Source organism: Pseudorasbora parva, chromosome 25 (assembly GCF_024679245.1).
Source record: "Pseudorasbora parva isolate DD20220531a chromosome 25, ASM2467924v1, whole genome shotgun sequence".
NCBI classification, from domain to species: domain Eukaryota; kingdom Metazoa; phylum Chordata; class Actinopteri; order Cypriniformes; family Gobionidae; genus Pseudorasbora; species Pseudorasbora parva.
The window spans coordinates 13,597,456-13,610,697 of NC_090196.1; the positions used below are offsets into that span (position 1 = coordinate 13,597,456).

A 13,242-nucleotide genomic window follows, 5' to 3' on the forward strand; every position below is an offset into this window, starting at 1 on the left:
AAACATGCCCATATCATGATGCTTGCACCTCCATGCTTCACTGTCTTCACTGTGTACTGTGGCTTGAATTCAGAGTTTGGGGGTCGTCTCACAAACTGCCTGTGGCCCTTGGACCCAAAAAGAACAATTTTACTCTCATCAGTCCACAAAATGTTCCTCCATTTCTCTTTAGGCCAGTTGATGTGTTCTTTGGCAAATTGTAACCTCTTCTGCACATGCCTTTTTTTTAACAGAGGGACTTTGCGGGGGATTCTTGAAAATAGATTAGCTTCACACAGACGTCTTCTAACTGTCACAGTACTTACAGGTAACTCCAGACTGTCTTTGATCATCCTGGAGGTGATCATTGGCTGAGCCTTTGCCATTCTGGTTATTCTTCTATCCATTTTGATGGTTGTCTTCCGTTTTCTTCCACGTCTCTCTGGTTTTGCTCTCCATTTTAAGGCATTGGAGATCATTTTAGCTGAACAGCCTATCATTTTTTGCACCTCTTTATAGGTTTTCCCCTCTCTAATCAACTTTTTAATCAAAGTACGCTGTTCTTCTGAACAATGTCTTGAACGACCCATTTTCCTCAGCTTTCAAATGCATGTTCAACAAGTGTTGGCTTCATCCTCAAATAGGGGCCACCTGATTCACACCTGTTTCTTCACAAAATTGATGACCTCAGTGATTGAATGCCACACTGCTATTTTTTTGAACACACCCCTTTCAACTAATTCAACTAATTGCCCAATTGCACAGCCTTAAGAGCGTGCATATCATGAATGCTGGGTCTCATTTGTTTTCTGAGAATCTACTGAACCTACTGGTAACTTGTTTGCCACGTAGCAATAAAAAAATATACGAAAAACCTTGATTATTCTGGTTAGTCACATTGTACTGCTATTATTTTGAACAAGACTGTATGTATGTATGTATGTATATATATATATATATATATATATATATATATATATATATATATATATACATACAGGTGCTGGTCATATAATTAGAATATCATCAAAAAGTTGATTTATTTCACTAATTCCATTAAAAAAGTGAAATGTGTATATTATATGCATTCATTACACACAGACTGATATAAAATGAATTTTTATTTATTTTAATTTTGATGATTATAACTGACAACTAAGGGCTGTTCATAGAGCTCCGTGTCCAAGCACATTAGGGGAAGGAAAAGATGTGTACTTTTTTTAAGACTTTTATTTTTTTAAGTGTACAAGCAATAGGGATGACCGCACCGTGGAGAGGATTGTGAAACAAAACCCATTCAAAAATGTGGGGGAGATTTACATTTTTAATAGTAAGTGTGGACTGCAGCTGGAGTTGGTGCTTCAAGAACCACTATGCACAGACGTATACAAGACATGGGTTTCAGCTGTCGCATCAGACAGCATCAGAAGTTGTCCAAAGTTATATTCTTTGATGAAAGTAAATTTTGCATTTCCTTTGGAAATCAGGATTCCACAGTCTGGAGGAAGAGAGAAAAGAGGCACACAATCCACATTGGTTGAGGTCCAGTGTAAAGTTTCCACAGTCAGTGATGCTTTGGGGTGTCGTGTCATCTGCTGGTGTTGGTCCAATGTGTTTTCTGAGGTCAAAGGTCAACGCAGCCGTATAACAGGATGTTTTAGAGCACTTCATGTTTTCTGCTGCTGACCAACTTAATGGAGATGCAGATTTCATTTTCCAACAGGACTTGGCACCTGCACACAGGTCCAAAGCAACCAGTACCTGGTTTAAGGACCATGGTATCCCTGTTCTTAATTGGCCAGCAAACTCGTCTGACCTAAACCCCATAGAGAATCTCTGGGGTATTGTGAAGAGGAAGATGCGATATGCCAGACCCAACAATGCAGAAGAGCTGAAGGCCATATCAGAGCAACCTGGGCTCTCATAACACCTGAGCAGTGCCACAGACTGATCGACTCCATGCCACGCCGCATTGCTGCAGTAATTCAGGCAAAAGGAGCCCCAACTAAGTATTGTGCTGTCCAACTAAACAAATTCTTAAACTCAAACAGATTTTTTGACAATTTTCAATCTGGTTTCCGACCACATCACAGCACAGACAGCGCTCATAAATATTATAAATGATATTCGCTTAAATACTGATACGGGTAAAACTTCAATTCTGGTTCTACTCGACCTCAGTGCTGCATTCGACACTGTTGACCACAACATACTTCTAGACAGGCTGGAAAACTGGGTCGGGCTTTCTGGGATGGTCCTCAAATGGTTCAGGTCATACTTAGAAGGGAGAGGTTATTATGAGTATAGGAGACCATAAGTCTGAGTGGACGTCCATGACATGCAGAGTCCCACAAGGGTCAATTCTGGCACCACTCCTGTTTAACCTGTATATGCTGCCACTGAGCCAAATAATGAAAAAGAACAATATTGCTTACCACAGCTATGCTGATGACACCCAGCTATACTTAGCACCATCACCTAATGAAGACAGCCCCATTGACTCGCTGTGCAAATGCATTGATGAAGTTAACAGGTTGCAAAATGTCATGAGGTATGACTCGGCAAAAACACATTTACGAATAAATCATATTTGTAAAAAAAAATAAAAATAATTTTTACATATTAGAAAATGTAGGCATTGCACTCCAAAATTATTTCAAGCTTGTAGTCGACTATGAAGAGGTTTACTAAATGACTGGAGAAGTATGTCGATTTCATTGGAAGATCCTATTATATTTAGATTTTTGTAAAGACAATGTTTAAAACATACAACATACATGGTTTAATCAATCTTAAAATCTGACATCCATTTACAAAATATATCGGTAGGATTTTCATTTCTTGCTTGAAGCCATATTTTTGTAAATTACCACATAATTGTTTCATCCCACATCAAGTTTATAAAAAATGTGCAATGTTTAGATACACCAGACAACATATAGCAAAAAAATACAGAACAACTGATGAATTTTAAGCAACTTTTATTAAATTAGATCTTTATAAAACAGTGCAGAGTCCTATTATCGGCTTTGCTGATTACAAGTCTCTTTAAAGCATGTCTACCACACTTAAAGTTGTCAAGAAAATGGAAAGCCAAACGACTGAAAAAACCCTACAATGTAGGGCCTACATCAACGTTCAGTCCCTTATTCATCATCAGCAGAAGAATCACGCTCATTCTTTGCTGGCATGGTTGAGGTCAAATGAGCAACTTCATAACATGCTGCAATGAAAACATGAGTTCTATTTGCAATAATTCGCATATTTTGCTTCTGCAAAAATTGAGGTAACCCTAATAACGCTGCAATGTATCTTCAAAACAGTTCATTTAAAGTGATACTTTTGGTTTTAGACTTTACATGGAATGCATTACGAGCTACAAATGTAAAGGTGTTATTTTCGCTTACATTATGTATGCTACACTCTAGATTTACTTATCTTAACAAATGAGCTCACTATCGTCTATAAACAAACAAAATGAAACGTCTGATTGTAGACATGATTTATGAACCATGTGACTACTTGGATATCATCACCTCAGGTTTTATAGGTTGCCTTAATCGGCTTTTGCGGTTTGAAAAAGGAACATCACATTCAAAAAGGATCACGGCTGGAGCGAATTCAACGACATGGAGATCAATACGGAAAGAAATTTGCATAGAATGTCATTTATTTCCAAGTAGCAGTTACCGAACAATAACACTCTTTGTTCATATAATCTGGGACTGTCACGATGAATCGATCACATTTGCAAGGAGCCCGTTTTATCGGTTTTATTATTCCGACAATTATTGACCTAAATTCACAACAGAGAAAAAGACCTCAGTTAATTCATTCTCTGCATAAACCTCTTTGAGGGGAGAGTGTGCATTGCGTGGGATGACGTTCAGAGTTTTCTAGCATGGTTCTGGTAGAGGGCCTGACTGTGGGGTAAGGTCATGCTGTTAAGGTGTATGGTTCAGCAACCAGCAAAAGTTATCAGTGTGTTAAGCCTTGGTCACATGAAATCCTCGTAGTCCTGTGCATAACCGCCATCAAACTCTCCGTAGTCTGCCAGATCATCTTTCAGCTTGGCTTTAAAACCTCCTGCTGGTACAACTCCCTTCTTTTTCTTTTTACCTTTGTTTGCCTATTGAATAAATAAATAAAAATGCATATGTAAAATATTTAGGACCAAAATAATAATGATAATAAAGTAATAAATAAATTATATATACAGGGCAAATGCAGAATTGAGCTCTCTTTCACGTCTTCTTCCGCTTGAACAGACAAATTCAAACAAAACGATGTCAAAAGACCCGTCTTGGCAAGTATCCTTGTAAACATAGTCAGTTATGTCTTAAGTGAAGGCAAACAGTTGAGAAAGGAAATGCATGTGTATCAGTATATTGGAACCAAGTAGCTCTTAAAGGGACAGCAGCCTAATATTCCTGCTGCTGTCTGTGTTTTTAATGTTAATCAAAAGACAAAGAACAATCCCTCATTTCTCTGAATTACTTTAACTTTTAATAGATTATTTCTTATGGCTGGTTAAAAAAAATATATATATGCTGTACATTTTCTTAAAGGTGGGTTAAGTGCTATCTGGTAACCGTTGTTGATATATTTTAAATGACCAAAAGGGTCTCGACCCTATTTTGATAGCTCCGCCCCACACATACGTAACCCAGGCAACGACTATGGCAGAATCTGTGTGTAACTAATTCAGGTCGAATATTCAATGAAAAAGTCACCCCTTCCATCACAAAACACAAACCGTTCTCATGAACAACTCGATAGAACACGAGCCGACAGTGCAGCTAATGACATATTACAATTATGACAAGATAAGAGTTATAGCGATCACAAAACAAATCGTTCTCATGAACAACTCGATTACGTTAGTATACAAGCTCGATAGTCCAGCTAATGACATATTACAATTATGACCGGATGAGCCGACGCTTGAAACCTTGAAACACTGAGGGGATTTAGATGGTCCATTAGGTGTGGAAATGAATGGGTCTTTATCATCGCTGAAGTAAGAGACAATACGATCGCAAATGGACAAACAAGCGAACATAACACACGAGCATATTCAAGCAAAAGCCAGCATATATTAGTTATTTCTTGGCTAATGTCCGTCCTGTGTGACTCGTGCGTTTTGAATAATGTTGTGCACTGGCCCCCTCTTCTCACCATAGACACGCCCCTTACCTGTTGGTTGGGTACAAGTTTGTTATTCCACTTGGCCAAAGTCCTTTTTCTAAAACGGTTCTGAAATAACACTTACCCCACCTTTTAGTCACCAGCCATTAGCCCATGCTATTTATTTTTTCAGTTAAACACATTACAAATATTTAAAGCAGCATCTGTTTTTTCTCTTATCCTTTGGCTAGCGTTATAATCACGCTCTTTTTCATGCAAATGCTTTTAAACTATTTTTTTGTGGCCAACCCGTGTTTTTTCCATTTCCTGAAAATTAGCCGATTTGTACATACAGGGAGTGCAGAATTATTAGGCAAATGAGTATTTTGACCACATCATCCTCGTTATGCATGTTGTCTTACTCCAAGCTGTATAGGCTGGAAAGCCTACTACCAATTAAGCATATTAGGTGATGTGCATCTCTGTAATGAGAAGGGGTGTGGTTTAATGACATCAACACCCTATATCAGGTGTGCATAATTATTAGGCAACTTCCTTTCCTTTGGCAAAATGGGTCAAAAGAAGGACTTGATAGGCTCAGAAAAGTCAAAAATAGTGAGATATATTGCAGAGGGATGCAGCAGTCTTAAAATAGCCAAGCTTCTGAAGCGTGATCATCGAACAATCAAGCGTTTCATTCAAAATAGTCAACAGGGTCGCAAGAAACGTGTGGAAAAACCAAGGCGCAAAATAACTGCCCGTGAACTAAGAAAAGTCAAGCGTGCAGCTGCCAAGATGCCACTTGCCACCAGTTTGGCCATATTTCAGAGCTGCAACATCACTGGAGTGCCCAAAAGCACAAGGTGTGCAATACTCAGAGACATGGCCAAGGTAAGAAACGCAGAAAGTCGACCACCACTGAACAAGACACACAAGCTGAAACGTCAAGACTGGGCCAAGAAATATCTCAAGACTGATTTTTCTAAGGTTTTATGGACTGATGAAATGAGAGTGAGTCTTGATGGGCCAGATGGATGGGCCCGTGTCTGGATTGGTAAAGGGCAGAGAGCTCCAGTCCGACTCAGACACCAGCAAGGTGGAGGTGGAGTACTGGTTTGGGCTGGTATCATCAAAGATGAGCTTGTGGGGCCTTTTCGGGTTGAAGATGGAGTCAAGCTCAACTCCCAGTCCTACTGCCAGTTTCTGGAAGACACCTTCTTCAAGCAGTGGTACAGGAAGAAGTCTGCATCCTTCAAGAAAAACATGATTTTCATGCAGGACAATGCTCCATCACACGCGTCCAAGTACTCCACAGCGTGGCTGGCAAGAAAGGGTATAAAAGAAGAAAATCTAATGATATGGCCTCCTTGTTCACCTGATCTGAACCCCATTGAGAACCTGTGGTCAATCATCAAATGTGCGATTTACAAGGAGGGAAACCGTACACCTCTCTGAACAGTGTCTGGGAGGCTGTGGTTGCTGCTGCACGCTATGTTGATGGTGAACAGATCAAAACACTGACAGAATCCATGGATGGCAGGCTTTTGAGTGTCCTTGCGAAGAAAGGTGGCTATATTGGTCACTGATTTGGTTTTGTTTGGTTTTTGAATGTCAGAAATGTATATTTGTGAATGTTGAGATGTTATATTAGTTTCACTGGTAAAAATAAATAATTGAAATGGGTATAAATTTGTTTTTTGTTAAGTTGCCTAATAATTATGCACAGTAATAGTCACCTGCACACACAGATATCCCCCTAAAAAAACTAAAACTTCCAAAAATATTCAGCTTTGATATTAATGAGTTTGTGTTGATTGAGAACATGGTTGTTGTTCAATAATAAAATTAATCCTCAAAAATACAACTTGCCTAATAATTCTGCACTCCCTGTACAAGGTTTCCGTCCGACAGCGATTGTGTGTGTGTGTGTGTGTGTGTATACACAAACAAAATAATAAGAGCATTTTACATTAAAAGACAAAACATTGAAAAATAAAATGTACATAGTTTAGTTATTGTTTGGAATTAAATGGATTTCATACCTTTTCTTGCCTCTGCTTTTCACTCAGTAACACTGTCAGCGAGTTGCTAATTTTCTTCAAGTCGTCAACTTCCACTGCAAAACCGATTGGAATCGTACGTGATTTACATTGAGAAGGAATGAAGATCTATCAAAAATGAGGCGTACTTACATGATAGACACAGGTCCCTAAACAGCGTCTCTAAAAAGCTGGAATAGTGTATAGACTTCTCATAGGGAGATATTTTTTCTTTTAGCAACCGCTCAAACTCTGTGAAGTCTTCTTTTGAAGCGGGACTCATAGCATCAATTCCTGTAACATTATTCGATACTACACCTACAAAAGAGAATAAAAGTTAAACATTCAAAATGTAAAAATGTTGGATATGGATATACTGAAAGCACTTACCAAATGCCTCTTTTGCTAGTTCTAAGTCTGAATCCTCCTGTAGTTTTTTCACTCTAAGTTTTTCTGCCAGCTCTTCTTCTGGTGTGAGTTCTGTGCTGTTTGTTGATGACTCTAACTGTTGAAAAATTATAGTTATGCTGAGTGCAAGTCTTCATATATGCTTCTATCACACTTATACTATTAATAAAGGTATGAATTAATAAAAAAAAAAAATATATATATATATATATATATACACACACACATTTATAAACACTACTGTTAAAAAGTCTGAGGTCATTAAGATTTTTTTATGTTTCTATTTATTAGATTAAAAAAATAGTGTGATATATTTCACAAAATATTTCAGCATCACTACTCCTGTCTTCAGTGTCACATGATCCTTCAGAAATAATTTTACTATGATTTTCTGCTCAAGAAACATTTCACGAGTTCACACTTACATCAAATAATATAGAGTAAAGATAATGCGTATTTGGCGTGCTGTACAGGGGAGGGCCCCGGGCTCAGAATTTTTTGCCCGAACCCAGAGTATCCCCGTTGTTTAATTATCTGTATGTGCTCCTCCCGAAATTAGTTAAAGGGGTACTTCAGCGCTGGGAAGATGAATCTGTATTTAAACTGGGTCATCAATGTAGTAGAAATGTGAAATTATTTTTGAATTTGGTGCCTTCTAGACTGAGAAAAGACAGAAAAAGTATTTGTCTCATGGGGATGAAAGACTACAATTCCCAGAATGCTTCGCTGCCCTGTTAGGCCATTCCCAAAGTCACCTACTGGATTACTGTGACTGAGTTGGAGACCTCAACGTGTCTGTTAAATATAATGAGTGAGTCACCGCGCGAGTATCACAGCACTGATCACACTGTGAGAGAAATGAGCTCGTGATGAGAGCTGAGGTAATCGCGACTACACTCGCGGCATAGATTCACAACGCGAGTTCTGTCTGGCGCTTTTCAGTTCATGCCTTTGCAAGCTTAACTTTCATAGAAATTAATTTGGGAAGTTAAAAGACTTACATTGCACACCAAAGCTCCGTTTAAATGAGTGCCTGTAGCTGAGCTGAGCTGAGCTCTGAGTGTAATCTCCCATCCCCCCTGCGCGGGTTCAAAACATGCGGAAATAGCTTCCTCTGCTGGCTGTAGTCTTTGGCCTTATTCCATACATGCAAATTGACGATATTTGCATCATAGGAGGAATTTTTCCAGAAATAAACTGCATAAATTTCTTGTCTCAGGGGGATGTAAGGGGGGAAAGCACAATAATTTGAATATACTCCAGGGTTTCTACTGATACAAAGCCATATGCTAATCGCTGAATTAACCCTTTAATAAAACTTCACTTATTATTATTATTAATGTTGAAAACAATTGTGCTGTTTCATATTTTTCTGGAAATAGTGATACTTTTTTCTTCAGGATTCTTTGATGAATAGAAAGTTAAAAGAGCATTTATTTAAAATAGAAATGTTTTGAAATATTATAAATGTCTTTGTCACTTGAAGATTAAACATAATTAAAAAAGAAATCACAAACTTTTGAACAGTAGCGTATGTATTAGGGCTGCACGTTTTCAAGTTTTTCATTAACCGTTAACCGAGGCCCTTAGCGGTTAATACTCGGTTAACCATAGTGTGCGTCAGGGTTATTTTTAGCTTATTAATTTGACGACCACCATCTCCGTAGTGAACGCGCCTATAGAGAGAAATGCACATCATGGATTACATAATCAGAGAGTAGCCTATTTCTTTTCGTTTTAAATTGTTAAAAGACATTTTAAGTTTCTTCAGATCTATTTCATGTCTGCGAGGCTTACGCTGAGTTTCGTTAAATTAGGATGAGATGCGCTCCAGTTCACAAGCAATGCGAGTGGCCGCGAGGGCGCCTGCATGATTAGGGCATTAGTAAAATATGCAGCCGAGAATGATTCACACAGCGTTTGACTCGCGCGGCTGAGCCTCTCCCGGCAGAGAGTTCAAGCATCTGTGGACTCGTTCCTTCAGCTCTGGCCATCTTGCTTTCAGTCCGCGATTAGCTTTTTTGTTTTCTTCATTACAGTTAAAGTAACCTCTGCTTTTCTCTAGTCATTCACAAGTTTCTCACTTCAAACTTTCTTTCTTCTGATCCGTTATGCACAGCGCGCGCGGCTCCCGCTCTGCTTCTGCCCTAATGCGACTTATAGTCCAGTGCGACGTATGTTATTTTCCTCTTCATGACGCATTTTTTGACTGATGCGACTCATACTCCGGCGCGAGTTATAGCCTGAAAAATGCGGTAAGCACTGCATTGCAATACTTGCATTTTGCCCCGTCACTCTCATTTTTAAAGTGCTCCCACGCTTTCTATGCCCGCTTCATTGCCCGCTTAGAAAGCTGGTCATGACTTCTTCTTGTGGATATTACAAATGTCTGGGAGCGCTCTGGCGGTCTCTAGGGGTGCAAACATATATTACAACTAAATTCAAAGCACGTCATTGACGCCACTTAACCGAGCAAAATGTTTCACTCGGTTACGCAATTTTTAACGGTTAATCGGTCAATCGGATAACCATGGACACCCCTAGTATGTATATAAAAAAAAAATGCAACATTTACAAAATGCTGTAAATAAAAAAGCTGTCAGAGTCACAATGTAAATTAAATATAACAAATGTGAACATGTAATGCATAACTTTTTACATTACAATATTAAAATATTAAACGAAACACAGCCATGTCTGAACGTACTTGTTTTTTGAGCTCCTCTTGTTTTTTTCTTTGTAAATTTTCTTTTTCTTTTATCTTTTCACTGAGTTTCTTCTTTTCTGGTGGTTTAGCTTCAGCCTCTATATATGAAAAATACACAATTAAACCTCAAAGTTTAACTTTACAACTTTTAACTGCTTTGAAGAAGGTGCATGCAAATATGTGCATAATTTTGAAGCGGTTTAAAAAAAAAATTATACTCTTATTATAGCCAAAGATTCATTAAGAAATCTATCCAAAAATATATCTGTCACACACAGGACTACACAAGTTGACTACTATAAACCATTACAAGAGGTGAAGACACGTACATACAATATATATATATATATATATATATATATATATATATATATATATATATATATATATATATATATATATATATATTTCATCCGAAATGTTGAATGGTTGACATATACCAATTTATTTCATATCACTGTACCTGACTTTTTTTCCTCCTCCTTTTCTTCCTCTTCATCATCATCCCAATTATCCTACATAAAATAAAATAAATGCTTCATAGTGGTAGGTAGCATTAACATAAAATGAAAAGATTAACTGGAGATCTTTACTTCCACATTCATAAAATCAGTCTATCCTCTTGTAAAGGCTGGCTACTTTCAGAGTTATCATCAAGCATCAGATGAAAGTGATGTTATGCTGTAAAGTAAATTAATTAACTTACTAACTAAGCAAAGACATGCCTTTAGCATGTAATTAGTTCATATAATTATTATAATTCCACTGTGTAACTTATGACTATGTGTCTTTAAGCAGGTGTACGCCTATATGCTAATACTAACTGGACTCATCATCCTCATCACCACGCTATTTTTGACACTGTTGAGTTAGCAAGAGTAGCTAGCTTGAGTTAGCTGACTGCAACTTCTAGTTGTTTACTTGTTAAGAGAAATAAACACAATCATGGTTAGTGAACGACAAACAAAGCATTCATTACTAACTTTCACGTCGTCTTCTTCATCCTCGCCCTCCCACTTGTCGTGGACTGCCGCCTTTTTGATGGGCTCATCGGGCTCGAAACTATCGGCATCTGGAAAACAGCAGGGTTTAGACAGGTTACTAAATGACAGCCGTGCTTTATGGCGGCACTTTATTTGAGAAAACATATAAATAGGAATTTGTGCGGCCAGAAAAAAAAAAAATAACGGTGAAGTTTACACATATTCTCACCCCAAGAATCGACGTCCGCCATGATGTCAGTGTCGATGAGGGGGAAATGAGGGATTAGTGAAGCTGCTGAGAACACACTGCGCGCCAACATTTCCAGACATTTCAAAATAAAAGGCCATTTTTAGTCCGTGTATCAGCTTTAAAGGGATAGTTCACCCAAAAATGAAGAAAATCATGTCATAATTTACTCACCCTCATATTGTTCTAAACCTGTATACGTTTCTTTGTTCTGCTGAACTCACAAAAATATATTTTGAAGAATATTGTAACAAAGCAGAGAACAATCATTCACTGGTGTTTTTTCCCCTACTATGGTTGTGAATGGTTAATCTCTCTGCTTTATTACAAACATTCTTCCAAATATCTTTGTTTTTTTGTGTTCAGCAGAACAAAAGAAACTTGTACAGGTTTGGAACAACATGAGGGTGAGTAAATGATGGCATAATTTTCCTTTTTGGGTGAACTATCCCTTAAAGGCCATCTATATGCTAATTTACTCATAAAGGTGGACAAAATGTATAGCAGATTTATACATATTTAAAGTGTACAGTTTTTGCTATAGAAAAAGGAACACAATATTGATGACTCATCCTGCACTATGAGTGATTTTTTCCAATCAATTCTCACTAGAACACACCTCCCCCTACAACCAACTATTGCAGTCACATTCATCATTGTTTGGTAAATGTTTTAATGGGAATCCATGCAATCTGGAATCTCACATGAGGAAAAAAGATGTCCCCATACATACAGGTTTTGCTCATGCAGTTTCACCACATTGACCAACAGAAAGCTGCTTCGTATTAAAGTGACTTTTTATGTGAGCTTTACCCTTTAATAATTTGAGGGAACAACCATTTGTAGCAGTGTCTGAAATAGAGGACATCCGTGAGAGTACTTGTTCAATCCCACAATGCACTGCAATAAAAATGCACAAAATGTCTCCCATTGAAAATTTTCTAGTGACTGATCACATCTACATTTTTTAGTTGGCCAAAGTTCTGTGAATGTAAGTGGTGGTTACATGCGATTTAACTTTTTTAACTTTAGTTAGTGCGTAATGTCGCTGCTTGAGCAACTCTTTTACCACTCAGTCCAAGTGGTCTCTGCAGGATAGTAATAGGAGTTACCAGATCAGTGGGCGAGGCTATGAACAGTGGGGCGTTGTCCATTGCCATACCTGATTTGCCCACGTCACATTGTGGTTTAGGGGTGCACAGCAAAATCTCCAGTGTTGAAATCCTGTTGTTAAGGACTAAGGACTTTTAGAGTAACATGTTACATTTCTGGTGTTGAATTAACACTGCTAGTGTAAACCGCACTCTCTGGCTGGTGAAAATACTGTATGTAGAGTTAAAGAGAGAGAGAGAGAGAAAGAGAGAGAGAGAGAGAGAGAGAGAGAGAGAGAGAGAGAGAGAGAGAGAGAGAGAGAGAGAGAGAGAGAGAGAGAGAGAGAGAGAGAGAGAGAGAGAGAGAGAGAGAGAGATTATAGTCTCTATAGAGAGATAACTGTTTGTACACTTACAAAGTTCTCAATGCTCTGGTTTGCATGTAGGGACCCTCATTATGCTACCGTGTTAGTGTGAGACTATTTTGAGCCTTGTTAGTGGTATTAACTGGCGATTTAATTTCACTTACCCTGTGCCCCATAGACAAGCTTTATAAGCTAAACTGTTTTTAGACATAAAACTGGTGATTGTCCTTTAATCTGTTACATGAATGAACAACTAATGTCATTAAGGCTTTGCTAAAAAGAGCATTTAATGCTTA

At 38.1% G+C, this 13,242-nt stretch overlaps 1 protein-coding gene across 2 annotated transcripts; it reads right to left on the bottom strand.

Annotated features, from left to right (window-relative positions):
* Nucleotides 1-2,943: 2,943 nt before the first annotated feature.
* On the bottom strand, nucleotides 2,944-11,560 carry eif3ja (eukaryotic translation initiation factor 3, subunit Ja). 2 transcript variants are annotated; one of them, XM_067436491.1, is made up of 9 exons: nucleotides 11,473-11,560; nucleotides 11,244-11,332; nucleotides 10,724-10,775; nucleotides 10,261-10,358; nucleotides 7,536-7,650; nucleotides 7,299-7,463; nucleotides 7,149-7,222; nucleotides 4,197-4,238; nucleotides 3,986-4,108 (listed from the first exon to the last, which is right to left on the bottom strand). In XM_067436491.1, exons 1-8 carry the CDS (start codon nucleotides 11,492-11,494, stop codon nucleotides 4,224-4,226), a joined length of 630 nt encoding a protein of 209 aa, XP_067292592.1. In that variant the 5' UTR covers nucleotides 11,495-11,560; the 3' UTR covers nucleotides 3,986-4,108; nucleotides 4,197-4,223. The 2 variants fall into 2 exon arrangements, with proteins under 2 accessions (XP_067292591.1, XP_067292592.1); XM_067436490.1 differs by lacking the exon at nucleotides 4,197-4,238 and having other exon boundaries at nucleotides 2,944-4,108.
* Nucleotides 11,561-13,242: the final 1,682 nt, after the last annotated feature.